This window comes from Elephas maximus, chromosome 13 (genome assembly GCF_024166365.1).
Source record: "Elephas maximus indicus isolate mEleMax1 chromosome 13, mEleMax1 primary haplotype, whole genome shotgun sequence".
Lineage (NCBI taxonomy): Eukaryota > Metazoa > Chordata > Mammalia > Proboscidea > Elephantidae > Elephas > Elephas maximus.
In genome coordinates this window covers 20398979-20426885 of record NC_064831.1, presented here as the reverse complement: position 1 = coordinate 20426885, position 27907 = coordinate 20398979, and the positions used below count along the sequence as shown (strand labels likewise).

General features: G+C 38.2%; 1 protein-coding gene across 11 annotated transcripts in view; it reads left to right on the top strand.

Moving 5' to 3' along the window:
* The window catches only part of RAPGEF2 (Rap guanine nucleotide exchange factor 2), a 304930-nt gene that overhangs the window by 172151 nt on the left and 104872 nt on the right, over positions 1-27907 (top strand). For 9 of the 11 annotated variants that reach the window (XM_049905401.1, XM_049905410.1, XM_049905398.1 and 6 more), the window contains 3 exons: positions 11041-11116; positions 12870-13037; positions 15382-15399. In XM_049905401.1, the coding sequence (XP_049761358.1) occupies positions 11041-11116; positions 12870-13037; positions 15382-15399 (262 nt within the window). The remainder of the gene's footprint in view (positions 1-11040; positions 11117-12869; positions 13038-15381; positions 15400-27907) is intronic. The other 2 variants (XM_049905405.1, XM_049905397.1) reach the window with 1 other exon arrangement.

Genomic DNA, 27907 nt, shown 5'->3' with positions numbered 1-27907 from the left:
TTTTTTACTTAAAGTTAGTTGTTACCCTGCTATCAAAAGACAGCGTCATGTGAATGTTTTTGTAGGTGCTAAATAAATAAATTGATTGTGGTTTAGAAGCATCCATAATTTACTTAGATTTTGAAGGGAGAATAAAATTATTCTTCTTATTATTTTTTTTACCTACCCTTTATTAGAAATGAAGGTGTGAAAAATTGATCTCTCAGAGTTTTACATTTTACATCATTTTGTCAAATAGGGTTGCCTGCCAGTATAATCTCAGCTGGCCTGCTGTGTGTTTTCTAGCTGGGTACAGCTTGACAAAACTAAGTTTACATTCCAGTCCTGGAAACTGCATTCCACCGAGTAGTTGTGACGTAGGGCAAGAATGTGGAGGCCCATACGGAGGGCAGAGGAGGGACACTGACAGAAGAGGCTTCTGTGCTCAGCCACGGCCTTCCTTTCGGGGAAAACTCACACTGGGAGAAAGTACTCTGGACTCAGCTTGGGGCTGGGTGGGAGATGTGCTCTGGCAGCTGTAGGGCAGGCTGGCCTTTCCAGAGTAAGAGCCTGTAGCACCCTGTCCAGTGTCTCATTACCTGTGGGTATTTATGAAAACTAGGTAAGGCTGTATATTCTCAGACATTTCTCCTGTGTTATTGTGAGTCTTGAACTTGAAGAAGAGTTTAGCAGACTATTAAAAATTTGTTTTACGTTATATAGAAGACTAATTTTACTCATTTTTTTATCTGCATATTTTTGATACTATAAAGTCGTGTCATGTTGTACCTGTAAAAATATTGAATCTAGTTTATTTCAATTTTAGGAATAGTTTATAACTCTTAAATTTTAATTTGTTTTGTACAAAAAGTTTAGCAAGAAATTTAGTGGGAAAGAATATCTGGATTGTTACACTGTTTTTGGAGCAGCCATACCTTTAGTTGGTTACTAGCCCCTGAGATAAAGCCCTTAGGAATAATCTGGTTATTATACTCCAAGTGGTCTTTTCCTTCTCTTATCCAAGACTGGTATCTAATATAGAAAGGGCAGGTTTTTTACATTTCAGGCCAAGTATCACTGATAATTGTTACCTTTATCTTTATTGCTTTTGAAAGATAAACTTATCCATATATACATGTATTAATATGTGTCATACATATGTTGGTACATACACTCAAGAGAAATAACTGCTAGAAGACTGGGATGAATCTTAAAAAATAATTTGAAGCTAAAAAATACGCTGTGTAATTTTAAACATAAGGGGGTTTAAACTTATGTATATAGAATCTTGGTACGTGGCATTATAAGTATTATCTCAAAGAAGCAGGTGTTCTGTCAGTTGAAGTTCTGGTAGCAGTTGCCTGAGGTGAAGGTACTTGATCTTTACAGATTTGACCTTCAAAGCTTTGACTCTACAAGGGTAACCCTAAAGCTCTTGATGGTCATTTGTATTTTTGCGGAATTTGAATTGCCTTTTGACTTACTAAAGCTGATGTGTCCATCTCACTTGATTGTGTAGTAGATGCACCTAGCCAGCCTCTGAGAACCCGCCTCTCAACGTAGCTCTGTTCTGGACCTGTCACTGGGTTGGTGCTTCATGGGGGAATGTGATGTGATGCAGCAGTTTTCCTGAGGAGGTTTGGGACTTGTTCTTCATAAATGCCAAGCTTACGAAAGGCTAGAATTTGTTTTTGAATATAGAAAAGGACTATAGTTCAGAGCAAGAGGATGGAGAAGGTCGATGTGGTGTAACAGAGTCCTGGATCCTGGAGTCAGATTGTGATCTCAGGCATCTCATTTAAACCACTGGGCCTTACCATCTCTGCCTGTGAAATGAGGCTTAAACCGGAGGGGCAGTCCTCACGGGCGGTTGGGTGGTATGGGCCGTATATATTGTCACCAGTAGGCGTTCTTTTTTGAAATCCAAATGTTTGAGGACCTTCTGTGTAGCAAGTATGAATGTGGCATACTTTAAGTTAAAGGAAAAAAAAGGCAAGAGACCCCATACTGTGTGATTTTCTAGGCTTTTTTCCTCAGGATATTCTGTAAATCCATTTTGATTTTAAGATGCAATTGTAGGAGACAAATATCATGCCCTTTTTTTTTTTTAAACTCACGCCATCCATTCTATGTGTTATTACAACCATTTATGTATTAAATTTTCGTTAGAATATAAGTTACTTAAGAATAAGGACCGTATTGACTTTTTTTTGTAAACTGTGTGATTACAGAACTTGACAATAGTGATTCTGTAGTATGTGTCCAATGAGCATGTGAAAGAAGAAGCAAAATATTATACATATATTTATGTGTGTGTGTGTGCGCGCGTATGATATAAAGAGAGAGAAGGCGCCCACAAACCCTATTGTTGTTAGGAGCATTCGAGTCGATTCTGATTCATAGCAGCCCTATGTACAACAGAGCGAAACACTGCCCTGTCCTGTGCCAACCATACAGTCATTATGCTTGAGCCCATTATTGCAGCCACTGTGTCAGTCCATCCCGTTGAGGGGCTTCCTCTTTTTTGCTGACCCTCTACAAAGCATGATGTCCTTCAGGGACTAGTCCCTCCTAACATGTCCAAAATATGTGAAAAGAAGTCTCGCCACCCTTGCTTCTAAGGAGCATTCTGGTCTGTCTTCTTCCAAGACAGATATGGTCATTCTTCTGGCAGTCCATGATATATTCAATATTCTTTGCCAACACCGTAATTCAAAGGCATCAATTCTTCTTTGGTCTTCCTTCTTCAGTGTCCACCTTTTGCATACATACAAGGAGATTGAAAATACCATGCCTTGGGTCAGCTGTACCTTAGTTCTCAAAGTGACATCTTTGCTTTATCAACACTTTAAAGAGGACTTTTGCAGCAGATTTGCCCAGTGCAGTATGTCGTTTGATTTCTTTCATTCTTTCTTTCTCTCTCTTTCTTTTTGACTAATTAATCAATTGTGCTTTAGGTGAAAGGTTACAAAGTAAACTAGGTTCTCATTATACACAAGTTGTTTTACGACTTTGGTTGCCAACCGCACGATGTATCAACACTCTCCCTTCTCCACCGTGAGTTCCCTGTTTCCATTTGCCCAGTTTTCCTGTCCCTTCCTTCCCCCTTGTCTTTGCTTTTGGGCTGGTGTGCCCAGTTAGTCTTGTATACATGACTGAGCCAGAAATCATCTTCCTCACATGTGTTATTGTTTGCCCTATAGACCTGTCTAATCTTTGGCTGAAGGTTGAACCTTGGGAGTGACTTTAGGAGTGACTTTAGTCCTGAGTTAAAAAAGGTGTCTGGGGGGCCATTTTCTTGGGGTTTCTCCAGTCTCTGTCAAACCAGCAAGTCTGGTCTTTTTTTTTGTGAATTTGAATTTTGTTCTACTTTTTTCTGCTGCTCTATGTGGGACCCTCTACTGTGATTTCCTGTCGGAGCAGTCCGGGTAGTGTTAGCCGGGAACCATCTAGTTGTTCTGGGCTCATTCTGGTGGGGGCTGTGGTAATTGTGGTCCATCAGTCCTTTGGATTAATCTTTCCCTTATTTCTTTGGTTTTCTTCGTTCTCCCTTGCTACAGCTGGGATAAGACCAGCAGATGTATCCCAGATGGCTGCTCGTAGACTCTTGAGAACTTAGATGCTACTTACCACAGCTGGATGCAGAACGTTTTCTTTATAAACTGTGTTATGCCAATTAAGCTAGATAGTCTGTCCCCATGGTCCCCAGCGCTCAGCCCAGTAACTAGTCCCTCAGGGAGTTTGGATGTGTCTGTGAAGCTTCTATGACTTTGCCTTAGTCAAGTTGTACTGACTTCTCCAGTATTGTGTACTATCTTACCCTTCACCGAAGTTACCACTTACCTACATGTAGTGTTTTTTTCTCCCCACCTCTCCCCTCCCTCATAACCATCAGATTGTTTCTTTCTGTGTGTAAAGCTTTTCTTGAGTTTTTATAGTAGTGGTCTTACACAGTTTTGTCCTTTAGAGATTGACTGATTTCACTCAGCGTATGCTGTCCAGATCCATCCATGTTGGTTTGCCCCTTTTTAGAATGTATTACTTGTTATCTTTGTTGTTGAGGTGTTGAAGTATTGTATAGATTTTAGAGATTAGACCATTATCAGATATGTCATAGCTAAAATTTTCCCCCCCATGTGTAGGTTCTCTTACTCTTTTGGTGAAGTCTTTTGATGAACCTAAGTGTTTACTTTTTAGAAGTTCTCAGTTTCCCTGTTTATCTTCTGGTGTTTGTGCATTGTTAGTTATGGTTTGTATTCTCTGTATGCTGGTTGTGCCTCCCTGTTAGTCCAGTCTTTCACACTTACAGCTTCTAGAATTACAGTCTTTACTATTACAATTAACCCTGTTAATGAATTAGCCCAACTGAATCATATAATCCAGCAGCATCTTCCTTCACTCTCTTCCCGAAACCCATCAGGAAAAGAGGAGTCTATTCAACAGGGACCCTCCCTTGTCCCCCTCATTTTGTGTCAGCACACTCACGAAAGCATGTAAGCCAGCCACTTCATGCCCTTTTCTCCCTCCCCTCCCCTTTAAATATCCAATGTTTACATTGCCAGTCCCTGTCAAACCAGTACTCTGAGAAGATAAGCATATTCTTTGGTCTTGAAGAATCCTATGTTCTGGTTGGAACTTTGAGCACCTGCATCCATAAACAAAAGTCCAGTCCAGAGCAAGCAATCACATCGCAGCAGTCTACACCAGCTCACAGTGTCAAACATCTTCCTCTTTATTTGGCTGGGTTCTGGTCAGCTCATTCCTAGCCCCCCAAGCTAGGTCACAGTGGATAGCAATCTCAGGCTGGAGAATTCACACAAACCTCCCGGCGATTCAGACAGCCCTTTCAGACTCTCTCATTCCCAGCCCCCTTAGGCTAGATCAGCGAGTTCCACCCTTAAACTTCAGGAGTCCACAGACAACTCCTTTTACTTCTGACTGGCCAGCACTTCCTCTTACTCTCTAATCCCTATCCCCGGTGGCTGGGTTAATGGGTGCCGGTGGAACATGTCCTAACTCAGCCATCTCTTCATTGCTGCACTTGCCCCACTTCCACTCATGAGTGGACCCAGATGGTCACCACAAGCGAACAGACCAAGCTGTCTACTGGCCAGCTCCCTTTAACTTCCAGTCCTGGAAGGGGGTTCCTTCTGATGGATGCTGACTTTTCATGCCTCAGTGCATCTGACAGCAAACTGCTTGCTCCAAATTTTTTTTTTCTTTCTCTGCAAGTCCTGCCTTCAAATGCAAATCTCCTGTTCTCTCAGCAGTTCTGGGTGGTTGTGTGTCTTTTCAAATGCAAATCTGGGTGGCGCTCAGGTTTTCAACCTAAGCTCCCGGTGTATACATGGGGCTGCTGCATTGAAACAGCCTGCATTTCTCTCCACCGGCAAATCTTAGTTCCCTTTTAGCATCCAGTCAAGTATTGGCTGAAGGCAGAGTTACAAGTTCACCGCATTCTCTAATACCCAATATTCATTTCTGTTATACATTTAGGTCTGCTTTACAACACTAGGTAGGAGAAACACGCAGTATCCAAAGTACTTTCAATTAAACATATAATCCTAAATACATAAGGCTTTTTAAAACATTCAGGTTTTTCTCTTCTCCACCATTGGCTGTCTTCCCATTCATATGCATATGGCCTTGGGCCTCTCACTGGGTGGAACCAGTAGACCCTGGCCCCCTATCAATCATCCCATTTATCCAGCCTGGGTTTTGCCCCGGGCCACTCCTGGTGGGGCTTTTTTCCCCTCATCTGCAGCATATCCTGCCCTTTAGCCATTACAGGCAAACGACAACCAAAGCAACCATCCGGGAATCAAATGTTTCACTTTCCAAGCCCCATCGTTCTTTCTCTTACAAAGTACTATGCTTCGTGAGTCTGGAGCCATTGCAAAGAATCCCACTTCTGAAGCCAACTATAAAAGCATGAGGGCAGGACTGAACTTCTCTAACTTCACAAGGGGGAGGACAATCAAGATCAACAGCCCACTGCTGATTCCTATGAGGCAGGGGTAAGACAGGCCTCCTTCCCGCCTTCTTTACCAATTCCAATACCAGCCGTTCCTACTAGGGCACGCTGTACTTCTGTGCTGGTTTCCACAATTCGTTGTTAACGGCCACACAGAACTCACAGAGCATACTCAACCATTATGGGGATTATTAGGGAAGTAACAGTTTACAATTCAGGCTCAGGAACTCTCAAAAATATACTTCTTCTGTCAGGACAGCCACTTCCCAGCTGTGCTCACAGGCTTACCTCTTTCTGGTGCTAGGTCTCTGCCTAGAGGCAATTAGCTGCTGGCTTCAGTGTTACAGCTCCCTCTCTATCTCCTGATTCCAGGGGCTTCTCAGCACAGGGATAGCAGGTCCAAAGGACGTGCTGGCTCCTGGCTGTTCTTCCTCAGTGATGGTGGGTTTTTCTCTTTTTCTGCCCCTGGGTGGGCTCACCTCAAGCCTAGCAGAATGGCAGAACTGACCATTCCCCTTGGTGGGCTACAGCTACCGTATCTGCACAGTCCTGTCCAGTCACTTGAGTCAGAGTTACAAGATCATGGCTAGAAAGGCCATACAAAAGTGATCCATCACACCGCAGTAGGTCTTTTCTGTTCCTGGTTAGATTTATTCCTATGTATTTAATCCTTTTAGGGGCTATTATAAATGGCTGTTATAAACTGTAGGGTCGCTATGAGTCGGAATCGACTTGATGGCAGCGGGTTTTATAAATGCTATCATTTACCTGATTTCCTTTTTGAAGTTTTCCTTGTTGGTGTGTAGGAATCCAACTGATTTTTATATGTTGATCTTGTATCCTGTTACTCTGCTGAATCCTTCTGTTAGTTCCAGTAGTTTTCTTGTGGAATCTTTGGGGTTCCATGTATAGAATCATATCATCTGCGAATAGTGGTAGTTTTACTTCTTACTTTCCAATTTGGATGCCCTTTATTTCTTTTTCTTGCTTTATTTCTCTAGTTAGGACTTCCAGCACAATGTTAACTAGGAGTGGTAGTAAAGGGTATCCTTGTCTTTTTCCCATTCTCAGGGGAAATGTTTTCATCTTCTCTCTGTTGAGAATGATGTTGGTTGTTGGTTTTATATAAAAAACCAGACCCATTGCTGTAAAGTCGAGTCCGACTCATATCGACCCTATGGCATAGAACAGAATTGCCACCCATAGAGTTTCCAGGGAGTGCCTCGTGGATTTGAACTGGTGACCTTTTGGTTAGCAGCCGTAACACTTAACCACTACGCCACCAGGGTTTCCACCTGGTTTCATATTTAAAAAAAAAAAAAAAGACACCCTTTATTATGTTGAATTTCCATATTCTGATTATTAGTGGGTTTTTTGCGGACATTATGACTTTTAAATTATAGCCATGCGTAAAGGAAAAAATGCTGTTAATTCTGGGTGAAAGAAAATGTAAGTATAATTGGATCTTCAGCGTTTCACAATTCTGATGTAATATATTTTAGTTATACATATTGACCTTCTCCCCATCTCTTCCCAGCTCCCCTTTCATTCACAGCCTCTATCAACTTCACTGCTAAGCTAACCTAGAAAAGGAAATTATTTTAGGTTTATCACTGTATAATTCAGTCATCAAACTTAACTCTTCTCTTTGTCCCGAAAGTTTTTGCTGTTTTTTCAAAGTAGCGTTCCTAATAAGATTTAGTAACAACAACAACAACAAAAAGTTGTATTTTATAGGAGTAATTGTTCAATTCTGACATTGGCACCTGGGCTCATTTGGAGCTGAATATAGTTGTGTGGCTTTGGTATAACCCTTAATTATTTCAAACTTAAAAAGCAAAAACAAAAAAACTCTCCAGGAGTATAGGTGTACTTTTCAGTTACCTGAGTTTCCTGGGTGATGCAGATGGTTTGTGCTTGACTATTAAAGTTTGGCAGTTTGAACCCACCAGTCACACCACGGAAGAAAAGACCTCGTGGAGCAGTTCTACTCTGCACGTATGGGTCATGAGTCCAGATCAACTCCACAGTTGATTTTAAGTTACCCAAGTTCTTCTTGAATCTGTGTTATTTCTAAATCTTCTTAAATCATTATTTTAGGCATTTCAGTGATACTCACTTTGAGCTGCTGTTTAGATTGAATGGAATGTTATTTTAATTTGTGCTTCTGGTCTTACAGAAAGCCCTTTGGATCTCCTTAATATCTCTAGGTGCTTTTTGTTGGTAACATTTCCATTCTGTTTTTCCCTTTAGAAATGTTCCTATATAGTATTCTAGCAGTTGATTTACAAGTTTTTTTTTAATAAGATTATGCATCATTTTGTTTTTGATTCCTTCTTACTCTCGTCCATCCTTTTGAGATTTGCCCTATCATTTGTTTATTGTGTTAGGAGTTTAATGTGCTAATGCCTTTAAAGACTTCTAGTTTTCATTCTCAAGTTTTAACAAAAAGATTGTTGTTGCTATTGCTAGCTGCCATCAGGTGAATCCCCAACTCATGGCAACCCTGGTGTAATCTCTAAGGGTTTTATTAGCTGATGTAGGAAGTAGGTCTCCAGGCCTGCCAGGGCAGTGGTGGTTCAGTTGTAGGATTCTTACTCTCCATGCAGGAGACTTGGTTCCATTCCTGGACAGTGTACCTCACGCACAGCCACCAGCCATCTGTTAGTGGAAGCTTGTCTGTTGCTATGATACTGGACAAGTTTCAGTGGAGCTTCTAGACTAAGGTAGACTAGGAAGAAAAGTTCGGCAATCTACTTGTGGAAATCAGCCAACTAAAAGATTAGAGTTCTTTATTGTTTAATGTAATATTAAATACTATGTTCATTTGATCACTTCATGTAGGTTATTTCATTATGCACATTGAAGCCTTGTGATTACTGGTTTCCTGTACTCCCATAAAACTTTATAAAATCTTCTTCATTTTATTATCTAAAAAGTATGAGTGTCATTTGCAAACCTGAGGATTTCCCTTCATCTCCGTTCACTGAAATATTTAAAAGAATTGATCTTACTGCCATGAGATATTAAGTATATATCTCCTATACTTCTCAATCTGTTTGCCTTTTTTAAGCCTCTGTACTTATTTTCCAGACTGAATTTTTAAAAACAGTTCAAAACAATTTTTTTCTCACATTTTCTTGTGTAGAACTTGATAAAAGCTTTTTGAAAACTTAGTTAATAATGAAATTACCTACTTTATTTATATATTTGTTGTTCCAAGGCATCAGATAATAGAAGGAAAAATATTTTGTGGACTTAATGTTTTGTAGCTGTCATTTCTCATTACTCTGTCTAGCTTACAGTTTCCGGTTTTGAAGCTGAGAGTCGGCCATTTCTGTGAGTGAGCCCAGAGGCCTTGCTATTGATCGGGCCTGTCACTGCATGTCTGACCTCTGCTTTGGCTCTTTCTGTTTGGGCTGTTGGCCATGTTTGGAAAACAAAACCAGGTTTTTGGATAAAGGAGACAGTTTGCTCTGTCTTGCTTGTGTGTGTGTTCTGTGTGCACTTTTTCCCCTCAGTGTATTCAAGAAATTAACCTGAAGGAGAGTCAGCTGTTTTTCCTATTGTTAGCTTTTTCTCACGGTCAGTGGAGCTTGAGTCTTCTGTCAGGGAGGCTGCAAAGAGAATTTCTTCTCATTCTAGTGCAGCTCACTTCCAAAAAGGCTCTGGTGGAGATACTTCCTATAGCACATTTTAGGTGATATAGACTTTTTATCTCCAGAGTAATAGTTTTAGCGCAAGTTAAGAGTGAGTATTTCCCTAGCTGTAAAGTTCTGTTGAACTAATGGCTAACTGATCAGAGGATTTACAGCCTTAATCCTCAAATAGGGAATTGTTGGTACAAGAATTAGGCATAAAATAAATGACGACCGTATTGTTTATTTGCGTATACTTTATCTGGTTTGGGAAACCCTGGTGGCATAGTGGTTAAGAGCTACGGCTTCTAACCACAAGGTCTGCAGGTTGAATCCACCAGGCACTCCTTCGAATCTCTATGGGGCAGTTCCGCTGTGTCCTATAGGGTCCTTATGAGTCAGAATCAACTCAGTGGGAACGAATTTTATCTGGTTTGTTGCTAAAATTTGTGCACAACTCAATTCTCGATTTTTATCAAGTGTTATATGAACATTGTAGGCATTACAAACGTTTATACTTTTAACTACATTACATTTTTTTAACAGACTGTAGTATACCACCATGACCTAGAGGGTTTTCAAAAGAACCGGAATTTTTTTAAAATGGAATAATTTTTCTTATATTTTTCTTAAAGATAGGATATTAAAAATAGCTCCTAATAATGTTAATGTCGACTGGGGGAAAAGGGGGGTTTTTGGGGTAGTGAATGGGCAAGGGCCAGCTGTGCATTTTTAGAGCAAGTCAGGATTACTTAGCTTCTCCAGGACTCTCTTCATGGTTCTTTGTGCCTTCACCTGTGTCAGAGGCAACACCTCTCTCTGGCATTAAGATGGGAGTTGACCATATATGGGGCATGGGTGCTGTATTTGAGTTCACTAGTGCAAACGTTTTAGGAGGAGTGGTTTTTTTAGTGTGCACATTCGCTTAAATTATAGTTAAGAAAAAGCAGTCTCATGTTGAATATCTTCTTTAAAAATTTAGTTGCTTTGAAACTTTAGAAATATATTCACTTTTTAGGGGAAAGAAGTGTTTAACCTAATCAATTTAAGTTATAAAGAGAATTACATATATTTTATACTTCGGATATTTTTGTAGTTTGCCGTAGATGTAATTCCCACCTCTATTTGATATTCTAAAACTTCACCTAATTGGGAATGATTGAAAACAACACAAAACGCACTCATACTGACTCTCCGTAACTTACGGTATTAATTTAAAACCATCGTGTTGGAATTTTCTTGATAACATACAACTGGAGCTTGAGAATTTGAACTCGTTCTTGTCATTCTGTGCAAGTAATGATTAAAGATAATTTTTCCTTCTGTATTGTGCACTTTTTATAATTGTTTTTGATTTTTACGTTTATCTGGAGGGTTTGCTTAAATTGGTAAGTCAGATTTCTTAAATCTCTGAGATTGTCCTCATTGAATTTTACTTTTTCTTTCTAGTTTCGGCAAGCGTTCTGCAGGGAGCTTCCGGCGTGGCTGCGAATGCATTGTTCTAGAGCCTTCTGAGATGATTGTGGTAAGACTGCTCCTGTCAAGTCTCCCCGTTTACGAAATAAAGACGCTTTAATAAGCTACTTACTATGTATTTTATAATATTAGATATATGTCATAACTTTTCATTATTAAGAATTGAAATCATAGTACTGTATGAAAAAGACATTTAAAAAATGGGCAAATGCCTAAATATTCTGTACTTAAACTTTGTAATTCAATCTGTGATAATACTTTTTGACTGAAATTTGGGGGAGAAGTTTTTAATTGTAGGATTTTTAGTTCTTCAAATGTTGATTAAAATGAATGAATAATATCCAATGAATTATAGTAGTATCTGTTCAGAGGACAGTTATCGTAAAGAAATCAATTCATTAAAATAATTGACAAAAAAGTAGAGGTTTACTGTGCTGGTTGGCATCTTTATTTCTCGAAAACTAAATTGTATGATTTAAAAAAACCATGTAAGACAGACTATATCCAAATTAAATAATGTGTTAAAAGATATTAGCAACAATTACTTTTATTGAAACTTTCAAAAACTTATACTTCCTTATTGTATAAAAATAATTTTAAAATAAGATAATATGCACCAATTTGTAAAAGTCAGAAACAAAAAATAAGGTGGGGGGTTTAAGCAGATATTGATACTCTTTTTATCTTTCCACTATTATCTACCACCTTAGAAGGTACAGCTTGTAAAATAAAAAAAATGGCCTAGTATAGGTTTTGATGAAAGGTTTTTATTCACATTTATTAAAGTGTGTTTTAAACAAATTTAGGTCTATTTTCAGGGAAGTTTTAGGGCTCTTCCCCATACTGTACGAGAGGAAGTTCCATTAGAGAACTTCCTCATAAAAGCTAGTGAAAATTCTTAGCAAAATTTACCCTTAAGTGAGAAAGTGAAATAGGGGTCAGTAAAGACTTAGGATTGGTCAAAATGTAGGCAGATACATAGGGCTTTCCAATGTGTAGACATCCGGGATCTTTTGCTGGAGATTTTGACCTCTCAGTGCTATTTTTAGATTTCTTGGAAGGAGTTTTGATCTTTGAAATACCTTGAATATTTTACAGTAGCTGATATTACAAATACTACGAAGAACAGTGTCTGAATCCAAGAAGCCCCAGTATTGTGAGCAATCACGTCTCCAATATATATGTATAACAAGGATTAACCTAATGTAACTCTTATCCTCAGTTGTTAGTTTAGTCATCGGTTTCTAAAATGTTCAAAATGAGGAATTATTTTCTAAAATAGCACTATTAATTAAAAAAAAAAAAGGAAACTGAAGCCACAGAACGAAAGTAGGAAGAGAGAGACCCTTAGATAATCTACCACAGCCAATCTAGCAGTCTTACTTGAGTCATTTGGGATTTAGTGGGTTTTTTCCCCAGATTTACTCGTATACATCAAGTCCCTGTACTCGAGTTAAGACAAGGTGGCAGGTCCTTCCACAGTGAATTTGTACCCTATGAGGTCTTTTAAGAATAAATCAGTACAAAGACTACTGAAAATATCCTTCTTTTTGAAACTACAGGAAACTCAGAATTTCCCATATTGTCCTAAGTGAAACTGAAAATACCTCTTCATGAAAGAAAAAAGTTAGTTCCAGAGAAGTCAGACACACTTAAAGTCTGTCTAGATATTTTGTCGACAAGTGACTTTCCAAAGTGAATGAATACAGTCTGTTTGTAAGTTTTTTTCTGTGTTTAATACAAATGTGGGATGCTGGGTTTGGAGAAATGAATTTTTTTTTGGGGGGGGGGCCCTACTTCAGGTGGACTATATGGATGAAAATGAAGAATATTTTCAGCGTCAAGCTTCTCATCGACAGTCTCGAAGAAGATTTAGAAAAATCAACCAAAAAGGTGAAAGGCAAACAATTATTGACACTGTGGATCCTTACCCTGTGGGTAAACCACCTTTGCCTAGAGGGTATCATACGGTAAGTTACAAAAGCAAAATATTTTTATTTACCTTTAGTTTTTTGTTGGAAGTTTTATAGAAAGACATTTATAGAAATCCATTTTTGATGACTGATTATCTAATGTGCTGATTTTGCTGGGAACACACAAGCTACGAATAGTTTTTAAAAAGCATTGAAATAAGATTTCGAAAGATATCATTCAACTTTTTTATTTCTTAAAATGTTCTTTGAGGATGAGATTTGTGATGGGCATGTAAAATAGTAATTGAGATCTTTTAATGTGAAGCTTGCCCACAAAGTGATTGGTATCATACCTGCTTTTTATTAAGAAAGTAGATAACCTAAAAATTAGTTTTTGTAAATTTTCATATCATTGTGAGTATATTATCTGAGAATTCTTTTGGTTTTTAATCCAATGAAGTAAGATAAGAATAATTTGAAAGGGGGATTTTTAAAATCCCAGTTTGAAAATCCTCTGATATATTTCTAATAAAGTCAGAAATCCTCTTAAATACTATAACCCACTTGGTTGTCATTTACTTCATTGATAAGTAAATGGCTTTTTATTTTTTAAGGAAATCAGATATAGATATCATGTGATTTGCACAAGACCTCAATTAAGTCTGTTTTAGAGCCTTATTCTTATCTTTCTGCCTAGATGCACTGGGCAAGGTTCTTCTTGTGGCTAATCTTAAATAGTTATAACTATATTTAAGGATCTCTCCTTCTGAAAGAAAGTAGCTTGATTTGTGGATATGTCACAGTAAGGTGAAAGATGGCTTATATGTGCATAGAATAGCGTTAAATGAGTAGTCATATGTGAAATTAATTTTCAAATAAAAATATGAAAAAATAGTAGGTAATTGAAAACTATTTTACATTCTTATTTTTTTTTTAATCTGTCATTTTCTTCTTGCAAATAAGTATAAATGCAAGGGAAGGTACATACAGAATTAAAATTCACTTGATTTTTCATAACTTTAAGAGATATAATATTTTATACCCACACTTCATGTATTCTCTTTCTAAGAGAGCTCTTTGTATTTGAATATTTATGTAATTTTGACCACCAGCTCCCTGCCTACTCCTCTTGCTACCCATGCACTATTTTAATTTAACATGAATTTCATAGTTGAATCATTCCATTGACCTCATTTGAAAAGGGTTGCTTTTTACTCATCACAAAGACAGCTTTGTTAGTCTGTTGGAGAGACTTGGTATTTAAAAAAAAAAAAAAAACTATGAAAGGTTTTTTGTTAACATCGTCTATAAGAGAAGGTAATATTTTTAGTGTTGATGCAGCATAATGGCAGAAGGAAATAATGTATTAAAAATAGTCATGCATATGAATAGTACAAGGTTGAATGTCGTATTTCAACCTAATACTGATTTTTAATGTTCTGTCTGCTTTGGAATTGTTTTCCAAATCAGTGTGCATACTAAGATAGTTAGAGGGAGTGTGCATTAAAATTGCGTTCACGTTGATTGGTTTAATTTTATAGTTACATTTGTCACATGTAAGTGAAGGTGAGCATTTCATAATTATTTCTTCCCGTACCCCCATCTTTTTCTCCTTGTATGGAAAACTGCACTCATTATCCCTGTATGAGTCCCCTTTCTTGTTCTGACTTTTCAAAATTGTGTGTGGGGTTTTTTTTTTTTCTTTCTTTAAATCATTATTACAAGATTGTTTAAGTTGTTTTTAAAGTGTCTTACCTGGTCAACGGGTACTTCTTTTAGGGAAAAGTCAGTACTAGAATGAATGTTTAAACTTGATTACAAATGGATCATATACTGGTTTACTAATACGTGACATGCTGGTGTTAATTTTACTAAATGGGTTAAGTTTGGCAACAATGTAGTCATAATTAAATGTATTGGATCCTTTTTCTTTTTGTGCCAGTTGTATTTTAATTATATTTATACATTATTTGATTATTTTACCCAAATTCATGATTTCAGTGTAGGACAAGAACAAGACTTTCTTTTGCATAGGTGGTGCCACATGGTAAAAAGAATTAAATGAAAATTATTAATCTGCATAAGCCTTAAGCCTTATTTATTCTTAACAGAAATATTTCTCTTTGAATAAAATTGACTAGCAGGGTGAAACTGAGGGTAAAAAGTTTATTTAAAAGAATTGCATGATCATACTTCACAGGTGATTTTAAATGATTACAAGTACATTTCAAATGCATGGCTAAAGAACATAGAAAACATTATACATTTAGCCAATTCTATATGGTCATTCTTAACCTAATTTTAACATTATCTTCATTTTGGCAGATGTACTGTAGCATGTCTGATAATGTTCATCTTTTCCTTTCCTCCTTTATGGCACTCATTTCATTTTGGCTCAAAGGAATGCACTAAATCTCAGGTATTGTAATTTGTGTGTGGTCTCCTAACTTTAACCTAAGTATGTCTGTTAATTTGCATTGTTAACTACTGGGTTTATAATATGGGTGTGTTTTGCTTGGTCTTGTCCTTTTGCATTTTGCCCCGATTTAGTCAAGTCTCTTAGACCTGGAAACATTCCCTTTGGTAAGACCAGGTGGTGGCAGAGGCTACTTTATTTGTGCAGACTGAGGGAGGGACTAAGCCACCTTTGAAGAAAGAAAAAAAGTGCAGCCTGATTATTTTTAAGAAATGGCACAGTGCTTAAGAGCTTGCCTGCTAACCAAAATGTTGGCAGTTTGAATCTACCAGGGGTTCCTTGGAAACCCTATGGGGCAGCTCTACGCTGTCCTGCAGGGTCGCTATGAGTCGGGATCGACTTGACTGCAGCGAGCGAGAGCACACTGTTCTTTACCAACTTGCTTTGAAAATAAAGAAATGAAAAGGGAGACAGACAGATACAGTGAAATTTTACTGCTTGTTGTATGAAAGCCTATGGGAAGTCCATTAAAAATTTTCTTTTTAATGCTGCTGGTGAAAGCTCTAAAGCTCAGACTCCCAGTGTGAGAACGTGTTGAGCGTGTTGGGAGACCACTGGCAAACTTCTAGTCAGAAGAGAGGTTAGTCAAAAAGGAAATAAGAATTTAAAATCTCTCGTATTTTCTTATTTGTGCTTTATTTTTAACCAAATTTCATGCTTTTATTTCATTCTGCATTTTAGTCACAAGGCCTATAATAATATTTTTGCTCATTTCTTTCTTGCCAATACATGAGTAATTTAGATTTTTAGTGTTACTCTCTGAAATAAGGGTCATTTGGGTTTAAGGAAGGAAAACAGAGCTGTCTCTGGAAACAAACTGGTTAAGTACCTAGTAGGATTTTGTGGCGATTTTTTCTTATTGTCTAGGAAAAAAATCACAAGTAATTTAATTCACACTAGAGGAAGCCTGTCCAAAATATAGTATCTCTGGCCATTGTAGTAACTTTGCCTAAAAGCATGAACTATTTGTAAAATTTTTCAAAGTAAAAGGAGGCCATTGCTCTACAAGAGAATACGTATTACCACAGGTAGCATGCTTGCTGTGTTGTCTTTTAGAAGCACTGTTAATTTTTAAATAATGTGATCAGTCTGAAAATTTTTTATAAGAAAAAATTTTAAAAATCAGTCTTTAAAACTTTTAAGTTTTCAAAGATACACTTTAAAAATGTACAACTTCATATTTTAAAAGATGCAACAGTATGTGATTAATCCCCCCTTTTTTAACGTGGGAAGCCCTGGCGGCTTAGTGGTTAATAGCTATGGCTGCTAACCAAAAGACTGGTAGTTCAAATCCACCAGACGCTCTTTTGGAAACTCCATGGGGCAGTTCTACTCTGTCCTATATAGAGTTGGAATTGACTTGACAGCAGCAGTTTTTTTGGGCGGGGGGGCGGTGGGTTTTAACATGAAAAAAATTACCAGTTAGCCTTATTCCCATTTAGAACTAGGAATTGAGTTTAAGATGTGCACCAATTTATGATGTATACCTTTTAAAATTAGATGTATTGCAATAATTTAAAACAGATTATAATGATTTTTCTTCGGAAACATGAATACTCATATAGACCATGAAACGTGTTTTCAGGACATTTTTTTCAAAGCAAGCGTGTGAAGTTTGTATAGAGAAAATAAGCATTTTTAAAATGCAGTGAGAAGGGAACATTGAAGATAGCTTTCATTAGCATTTTCTTACATTTTGATGAGTTGAGGTTAAGGCTGTATTTAAGACTGCCAGAGAATAGAATGTGGCATGAATTTTCAGTCTTAGACTGGGTAAAGCATACAGGCAGGTGGTTGATAAGGTCTCTGGCAGAGACTGGAAGATTTGGGATAAGTCTCTAAAGATACTGACTTGAGACTTTGGGCAGGTAATACATACAGGGATGGGTTACCTAATAAGCAAGGGAAGCATGTGCTTCGGGCATCATCAGTACAGGGGTACCAGTAGTCCAAAGCAAAGACCCGTAGGTGCCAAGCAGATAGGACACAGGGAAAAGCGAGTGCTGCAGTGGAAGGGAACTAGCAGGGCACTAAATAAAAGTAATACCAGCTCCGTACATGAGAATGTGCTGGCCGGAAATAAAGTTCACAAAGGGTCATGAGGGCGCCCATGCGAAAGGTTGTTGAAACTACGAGGCCCCTATTACTTACATACCTTCATTGACATCTGTCTGCTACGGTCCCCTCTTTATAAATGAAACTCCTTATCTCGGTGAGTTTCTTGGGATTATACTGTTTGTTTCTAATAAACAAGAGGTGAGGGTGGGCTGTCAAGCCTAACTCTTGCTACATTTATCCAATATGCAACTGGACTCAACATGAGCAGTTGCAGCGCAAGGACAAATTATATTAATAGATAACAGGTCTCTGACCAGTTTTGAGAGAACCGTCTTGTCTATCCATGTCAGCTGATCAAGCAGCTCCAGCCAGGAGGGCCAGCAGTGCTCTTTGTCATGATGCAGACACCAAGGCTGTACTCTTGCGCATGTCCTAGTTAACAACTAAAGTTAACTCCAGTCCCAGATGACGCACAACAGTGAGGGAACTCGAAGAAGTCGACCGTTGCAATGAATTCCGTTAAGATACATTTTGATTGTATCGCATTTACATAGAGAGTTATGCCCTAAGTGTTGTAAACAATAATATTTATAACTTTAACTTTAAAGTATGTTTGGCATACATGCAAACTCAATCTAGCATACATTTAATTTACTAACATGGGTAATAATTTAATACTAACATAGCAAACCTCCAAAACTACTGGAAATGTTAATATTTATCTAATGCGATAACAAAAAAATTTGTGTGACTCGCCTTGTTGTGATACTCACTTTATTGCTGTGATCTAGAATCAAACCCACAATTTTTCCGAGGTATGCCTGTGTATCTGCAGTGCGTCTGTCAGTTTGTCATACTGTGGTGGCTTGCATACACCTGTGGTACTGGAAACTTGCCACCAGTGTTTCAGCTACCAGCGGGGTCCCTCATGGTGGACAGGTTTCAGTGGAACGTCCAGACTAAGGCCGACTAGGAGGAAGGTCCTGGTGGTCCACTTCTGAAAAACTGGCCAGCGAAACCCTTGTGAGTAGGCATGGGGCACTGTCTGATCGAGTGCTGGAAGACGAGCCCTGACTGGGCAGGGCAGCTCCTCAAAGCAGAGTCGACCTTGATGACATGGACGGACTCAAGCTGTCAGGACCTTCGTTTGCTGATGTGGCATGACTCAAAATGAGAAGAAACAGCTGCAAACATCCATTAATAATCAGAATGTAAAATACATGAGGTATGAATCTAGGAAAATTAGAGATTGACAGAAATTAAATGAAACACATAATTATCTATGTCATAGGCATTAGTGAGCTAAAGTTGACTGCTGTGGGCCATTTTGAATCAGATAATCATAGGGTCTAGTATAGTGGAAATTCAAATTGAAGATGAATGGCGTCACATTCATCATCAAAAAGAACGTTTCCAGATCTATCCTGAAGTAAAGGCTGCCAGTGATAGGATAATATCCATACGCCTACAAGGAAGACGAGTTTTAAGATGACCAAATTTACGCACCAACCTTTAATGCCAAAGATGAGGAAATTGAACATTTTGACCAACTTCTGCAGTCTGAAATTAATACAAAATTCAAGAAGATCCATTGGTAATTATTAGTGATTGGAATGTAAAAGTTGGAAACAAAAAAGAAGGATCTGTAGTTGGAAAATATGGCCTTGGTGATAAAAATACTGCAGGGAGATCTCATAACAGAATTTTGCAAGACCAGTGACTTATTCTTTACAAATACCTTTTGTCTACAACATAAATGACCACTATACACATGGACCTCACCAGATGGAAAACACAGAAATCAAATACACTATGTCTGTGGAAAGAGATGGTGTGCAAGCTCAATATTATCAGTTAGAACTAGGCTGGGGGCCGACTGTAGAACAGGCCATCGATTGCTCATATGCAAGCTCAAGTTGAAGCTGAAGAAAATTAAAACAGACCCACAAGAGCCAAAATACAACCTTGAGTATATCGCACCTAAATTTGGAGACTGTCTCAAGAACAGATTTGATGTATTGAACACTAATGACCAAAGACCAGACAAGTTGTGCAGTGAAATCAAGGACAGGACATCGTACGTGAAGAAAGCAAACTATCGTTAAAAAGACAGGAAAGTACGAAAAGACCAAAATGGATGTCAGAAGAGACTCTGAAAATTGCTATTGAACGTGGAGCAGCTACAGCAAATGGAAGAAATGATGAAGTAAAAGAGCTGAACAGAAGATTTCAAAGGGCAGCTGGAGAAGACAGAGTAAAGTATTATGATGACATATGCAAAGACGTGGAGTTAGAAAACCAGAAGGGAAGAATGCATTCAACATTTCTCAAGCTGAAAGAACTGAAGAAAAAAATCAAGCCAGGAGTTGCAGTTTTGAAGGATGCTATGGGCAAAATTTTTCTGGGTCTGGGATGGGCAAAATACTAAATGGCACAGGAAACGTCAAAAGAAAATGGAAGTAATTCACAGATTCATTGTACCAAAAAGAATTGATCAACTTTCAACCATTTCGGGAGGCAGCATATCATCAAGAACCGACGGTGTTGAAGGAAGAAGTCCAGGTTGCTCTGAAGGCATTGGCAAAAAACAAAGTCTCCAGGAATTGATGGAATATCAGTTGAGATGCTTCAACAAATGTATGCAGCCCTGGAGGTGCTCACTCATGTATGCCAAGAATTATGGAAGACTGCTACCTGACCAACTAACTATAAGAGGTCCATATTTGTCCCCATCCGAAAGAAAGATGATCCAACAGAATGTGGAAATTATCGAACAGTATTGTTAATATCACACATAAGTGAACTTTTGCTGTAGATAATTCAAAAACAGTTGCAGCAGTACATTGACAGGGAACTGCCAAAAGTTTAAGCCAGATTCAGAAAAGGATGTGGAATGAGGGATATCATTGCTGGTGTCAGATGGATCCTGGCTGAAAGCAGAGAATACCTGGAAGATGTTTACCTGTGTTTTATTGTCTGTTCAAAGGCGTTTGACTGTGTGGGTCATAACAAATCATGTATAGCATTGTGAAGAACGAGAATTCCAGAATACTATACATACTCCAGGAGGCAGTGTTTCAAACAGAACAAGGGGATACTGTGTGGTTTAAAATCAGGAAGGGTGTGCATCAGGACTGTATCCTTTCACCATACTTCTTCAGTCCGTATGCTGAGCAAGTACTCCTTGAGGCTGGAGTATATGAAGAACGTGGCATCAGGATTGGTGGAAGACTCATTTACAACCTGTGATATACAGATGACACAGCCTTGCTGGTTGAAAGTGAAGAGGACTTGAAGCACTTACTGATGAAGATCAAAAACCATAGCCTTCGGTATGGATTACACTTCAACATAAAACAAAAATCTTCACAAGTGAATCAATAAGCAACATCATGATAAATGGAGAAAAAATTGAAGTTTCAAGGATTTCATTTTACTTGGATCCACAGTCAGTGCTCATGGAAGCAGCAGTCAAGAAATCAGACAACCTGTTGCATTGGACAGATCTGCAAAAGACCTCTTTAAAGTCTTGGAAAAAAAAAAAAGATACCACTTTGAGGACTAGGGTGCACCTGACTCAAGCCATGATATTTTCAGTCACCTCATATGCATGCAAAAGGAAGACCAAAGAAGAATTGATGCCTTTGAATTACGATGTTAGTGAACAATATTGAATATACCATGGGCTGCAAGAAGAATGAACAAGTCTGTCTTGGAGGAAGTACAGAGTGCTGCTTGGAAAAGAGGATCGTGAGACTTTGTCTGACATTGTTTGTACATGTTTTCAGGAGGGACCAGTCCCTGGAGAAGCACATCATGCTTTAGTAAATTGGAGGGTCAGTGAAAAAGAGGAAGACCCTCAATGAGATGGATTGATACAGTGGCTGCAACAGTGGGCTCAAACATAGGAGTGATTGTGAGGGTGGTGTAGAACTAGACAGTGCTTTGTTTTGTTGTATATAGGGTTGCTATGAGTCAGAACCGACTGGACGGCACCTAACAACTACAACAATGCCTGTACGTGACTCCCATATCCCTTTGGAATGTGAGAGTAAGCAGAGGAGGGGCCAGATTATCAGTGTTTAGGGCCCTCACATGCCTTACTCTGTCCCTGAATACATAGTTTACTTTGTCTCCAGGTTCAGGACAAGGCAGGGAATAAAAAAAGCCCTGTTTAATTTATTCGTAATTACCGGGCATTTCTAAACCCTTGTGTAGTTTATTCTAGAAATTTTTGTGGGTTGGGAAATCTGAGTTCCATAATAAAGACAGTGAGGAGAAGAAGTAGGACTGAATGGAAGGAAGGTCATATCAGGTTTGCTGCCTGACCTTCTTTAACTTTTACCTTATTAGAGTCCTGTGGGAAGCTGCTGCATACCTGCCTTTTCTTTTATTCCTCCATCTTTTCCGTGAATGAAAACTATGCTTCCTTACCCCAGCCCTGTTCTCTTCCCAGTTTGGAGAGATCAAAAATTGTACAGAGATATTAGACTGAAGACCAGAGATAACTTGCCTTTGCCAAAACTGTGGAGTTTAAGTGTACCAAACTGACAATGCAGAAAATTCCAGCCTTCCTCTGCTGGTTGCAAAGTTGTAATTCTCTCACACTTTGAATTCTGATTGACTCTCCACCCCAGCCCTGAAAAAGTATGACTATATATCAGTTTGAATTAGGAGCATTTGAACACAGTATAAGAAAACACATAAAGTTTCAATTGATATAAAATTTGTGTAATAACTCTAGTCCATCAACCATCTAAAAAGGTATTCCTCGTGTGTCCTGATAGTGCTCCTTTTCTGCCATGTGAATGTACGCTTCAGAACACTTTCTAATAAATATAATTGACTTTTTCAGTAGATTAGGCTTGAAGTTCTTCATACAGGTGTAAACAAGTAATAGAAAAAAAAATATTACCTAAATTCAAGTTAATGTAATGTAAATTGAATACAATGTAATATTGCAACATTATAGGAATAGTTTTTTACTAGGATCAATGATAGTATAATACCTATAAAATGTGGCAGAAATGTAATAAGACTGATATGTTTCTGAGACTTGTGAAAAATCAGTTCCATTTTTTATAAAGTTATTCTTTATAGTAATACAAGGTAAAACTTATTTCTTATAATTGTGATATAATATATAACTCCAAGTTATAGATCTCTGAAATAGTTTTTTTTTTTTTAAGTAAAGATAAATTTGGTTTAAGTTGGTTTCTTCAATTAAGGGCTTCTTGGTAGGTTTGGTCAGTTTAAAAAATTGTTTAGATGTTGAAAGTAATGAAAAAAATTACAGCTTTTAATTATGTGATCATTCACAAATATTTGACATTAGACTTTGCTACTTGAGCTACTGTCCTTAAATTAGAAACAGCCAGTAATTTCACTAAGGTTATTACTTTGCTTTGTCAGTTATTATTATTATTATTATTTTTTTTTAATTGAAGCCTCCTTAATTTAGTTTTCAGAATTCACTAGTGAACAGTAAGAGAAAGTGTTTGGAGCGATATATCAGTGACTTGGGTATCTACTAAATTTCCTAGGATATGAAGGACTGACTCAGGATTTTAACTTACAAAGTCAATTCATGTCCTATCTTATATGCTATTTAAAATGTTTATATGCTCTATAGAAATTATAAAATTAAAAAACTGTAAATGTCCAAGTATAGGGGAAGTTTCTCAGTTATTTTAATGTTTTTTAATTTAAGTACATCAAACATTTGTTTAACTTAAGCTAAAGCCTTTGTTGCCGATACTGTCTTCAGTGCCTCTTTGTGAATAATAATAGGATGAGTTTCAGAAAATTGGCGTTATCATCCAAACCCCCTGAGGGACCAGATTGCTAGGCTGAAGGCTGAGGGACCATGGTCTCGGGGAACATTTAGCTCAACCGACATAACATAGTTTATAAAGAAAATGTTCTACATTCTACATTGGCGAGCAGCATCTGGGGACTTGAAAGCTTGTGAGTCTCCACCTGAGATACTACAGTGGTCTCACCCCGTCTAGAGCAAGGGAGAATGAAGAAAACCCAAAGACACAAGGGAAAGATTAATTTAAAGAACTAATGAACCACAACTACCACAGCCTCCACCAGACTGGGTCCAGCACAACTAGATGGTACCCAGCTACCATCACCAGCTGCTCTGACAGGGATCACAATAGAGGGTGCCTGGTAGGGCTGGAGAAAAATGAAGAACAGAATTCTAACTCACACATAAAAAAAGACCAGAGTTACTGGCCTGACGGAGACTGGAGAAACCCTGAGAGTATGGCCCCTGGATACCCTTTTTTAGCTCAGTATTGAAGTCACTCCTGAGGTTCACCCTTCACCCAAAGATTAGACAGGCCCATAAAACAAAACGACACTAAAAGGGCACAGGAGCCCAGGGGCAAGGACAAGAAGGCAGGAGGGGCCAGGAAGGCTGGTAATAGGGAACCCAGGGTTGAGAAGGGGAGAATGTTGATATGTCATGGGGTTGGCAACCAATGTCACAATTAAAAATAGAGGAAAAAAAGAAAATCGTGTGTTACATTTTTTGCACCAGAGGAAAAAAAAACTCAGTTATTATTTCCATTTATATACTTTTATTTAACAAATAGTGCTTACCATGTTCCAGGTCGATGGCAGAATTCTAGGGATGTAAGGGTCTGCAGGACAGACAGGATCTTGCCCTCACTGTATTCAGGATGGGGATACAGACAAACAGATGGGAAACTAAAATACCAGGAAGTGCAGGCACTACAGAGGCAGGCCGGCAGGCGCTTGGAGGAACCAGGGATGGTCTCCTGAATAGCATTAGTGCTTTTGCTCAACGGAACATATTCTGCGTAGAGGGAACCCCATTTGTTCAGAGACCTTAGAGGCTGAGTGATTGTATGGTTTTTGGAAGTCATGTTGAGAAAATTGAGCTTTTTCACAAGGGCTCTATGGAGCGCCAAAGAGACTGAAGCACAGGGTGTGATGGTATGGATGGTATGGATTTGGTGGGTGGGAGTGGCAGGATAGGGCTGCATGACCTGGTTAAAGTAACGGAAGTGGTGGCCGGAATTTGGCTATTGACAGTAAGAATTAAGAGTAGGATTTAAGTGGTATTCAGGGTAAAGAAAGTAGAAATAATTGTGTTTCAAAATATAAAGCTATAAATAGCCCTAATCCACTAATTGCTGATGATTATTTTTGTGGGGAGTGGTTTCTGTCCTAGTAGCGTTTACTGACATTACTGTATATGAATACAAATACTTGAGTGGTAGTTTCAGGGTGATTATTCTTTAATTCAGGAAAGCTCAAAGGAAATGGAAAATTGAATTCAGTAACAAAGAATAGAGTGTGGAGAGAGTGCTAGAGGGGTGTAATAGTCACAGGTTTTGCTAGGTGCTGTTTATCGTATGCATGCCTGGTGGCTTATATTCACATCCGGCTCTTAAAGAGGTGTCAGAAGAGTGTCCTTTGCTTCGCATGCTCATCAGCAGTAGGTTTACTGGTTCCTCTTCACCTAGATCAGGTTGCATTTTAGAATCCTTTTGAAAGCTCCCAGTGGAAAGGTCTCTGAACAATAGGTGGATGTGCCACAACTGTGCCTCGTGTGCTGCGGATTCTGGTAAAATGCAGCATGTCAAAGCTGCTGCCGTGGTCTCAGGCGCCTTGGTTTGGGGGGACTGTTCCTCTTTCTTGCAGTTATAATCAGGTATTTATGTTGATTTAATTTATACAGACTGGGAAATTATACCATAGAGCTTTTATAGAAATTGAAATGTAAATTAGGAAATAATTTAAAACATAAAATGATCTCTCTCCAGCTATTAACAGCATGCGTTGCAAATTCATGCAAGACACTTGGGAATAGTATGCAGGGTGCTGTTTACCCGAGTTCCAGCTTCTGTCGGAGGGTGTCTGTTTTTATATATTACATCATCTCTGCAGCAGAACTCTGGCGTCCACTGGGATTTACTGTTCTTTCATTCCGTTTGGAAAGAAAGCTTGTGTTGATGTCATAATTGGAGCTATCTTTTGGTTGCGCTTGGAAATTGGAAGTGATAAGGGTGTTGTGTAGCCAGTCACGCACTGTTTCAGGCCTTTGGTTTGTCAGCGGCATCACTGCCCCTCTGCCCTGCTTCGAGTGTGCACACTGGAGGCTCCGAGCCTGTCATGTTTTAAATACACTGAGCGAAATTTTAGCTTTTCGTCACAGTCATTTCGGACTGTTTTATTTCTTATGTAGATGTGGCTTTTTTTTTTTTTTGGTATGAGATTTTTCAGTGCTGCATGCTGGTTTGAAAAATGCCCCTGGAAAAATCTACTTTGATATTGAGATCTGTTTCTTACCAATGCTGTTTTGACCATTTTATGATGAAGTTATTAGTTGTAAGTTGTCTGTTTTCACTCTTGGTTATATCAGGCGATTAGAAATGTTCTCTTTTCAGTTTGGATCCAGTGTTCAATCATTATTAACTTAAAATTTCTATTAGCTGTAAGATTTTGCTGACTTATGGGAGAAACTAGTATCCTATGCAGTTAGGTTCTAAATCACGTGTGATAAGAAGTATTTTATATATTTATATTCGAATAATTTTTTTTTTTATTAAATGCAACGCATGTTTATATATATATATATATATATTTGCATTTTCACTCTTTTCTCCAGAAAAACTGAGTCATTATCCATAATACCTTCGTGTGAGCCTTTTGGCTAATGTGAATATATCCATTTCACAGATGTGCCTGGCATTCTTTGTGATTATTGTAATTATGCGTATACTGAAAAATGAAGATATTTTCAGAAAAATTGTTGACTCTGTTGGGGAAAAAAGCCTTAAAAATTGTATTAGAGCAGTTTCTCATGGACTCCTTATGGGATCTGGTAGCCTTTCTCCCTCTCCCTCTCCCTCCCCTTCCCCCTGCCCCAACCTCCTTTCTCTCTTTCAAGTAGAAGACAGGTGGTAGTTGGATATAATATGGAATTTGGAATTGCTGACTTACAGGAGAAATGACATGGCAGCAGAGTGGGACCAAGTCTGAAATAAACCAAAAAGAAAAACAAAACTAAACTCATTGCCATTGAGTGGATTCCAACTGATGATAATGCTGTAAGACAAAGTAGAACTGTCCCCATAGGATTTCCAAGGCTGTAAATCTTTAAGGAAGCAGATTGCCACACCTTTTTCCCCCGCGGAATGAATGGTGGGTTTGAAACACCAACCTTCTGGTTAGCAGCTGAGCGCTTTAACTGTTGTACCACCAGGGCTCCTCAAATCTGAAATATGGATTACTAATCCGGACAAATGGTAGAGTGATTCAGAAGAGAAAGACTTGAGGAGGCAAAAGAAAATACTCAAGTTGTGTTGATTTTTAGTCAGATATCTAAGAAGACAGTAATGATGGTCAGTCACCTGTGATTTGTGTACAATTCAGAGGATGCTGTAAAAAAAAAAAAACAAAAAAACCCTGTTGCCGTCAAGTTGATTCTGACTTAGAGCAACCCTGTAGGACCAAATAGAACTTTTCCTTAGGGTTTCCAACTTGTGGCTGGTAGATTTGAACTGCTGACCTTTTAGTTAGCAGTCAAGCTGTTAACAACTGTACCTCCAGGACTCCATGTGTTAAAAAATGTAGTTAAGGTCTCCAAATAAGTTATAATGTGCTGCCTTCACTTACTGACACATATCTACTCTATATTACCTTTATAAAAATTTCAAACTGAACCTTAAAAGAGCTGTTTTTGGAATTTTAGAATAATCAAGAGCTTTTTGAGAAAAGGTCATTTTGCTGTTTATTGATTTGTAAAATAAGCAGATCTTTTTTACCAGGTGGGATGTAGAAACTGCTTGGGCATCATTGATGTTACTGAAGGAGCACTTGATAGCTGCAGTGTTTTTATTTCTCTTTGCTGTTAACTTTTGCCTAGTTAGACTGGAAGAGTATGAGTAGCTACCATTCCGCAAGTGGGTTAAGTTGCCAGTCTTGAGAGGGCAGCTGAAGTTGGTATTTTGCGTAAACGCAGGGTTCTGTCTTAAAGGAATCAGGGCGGGGGGCGGGGGTAAATGTGCATTCTATGAATTCAGTAGAATAGCTAAGAGACCGATTATTTCCTAGTTCATTTCTTAGAGCAAGCGGTTCTCAGTCTTTTTTTTTTTTTTTTTTTTTTAATTCTCAAGACTCATTTACACTCCTAAAATTTTTAAAAACTCCAGTGAGGTCTTGTTTATATGGGTTAGTATATCAATATTTACTGTATTTGAAATTGAAACTGATAAATTTAAAAAAATATTAATTAAAGCATAACAGTGATAAATCTATTGTGTTAACATAAATAAGGGATTATTTGTAATGCAAAATAATGATGTTTTACAAAACAAAGATTTACAAAAAGAGTGCTGGAGTTTTATACTTT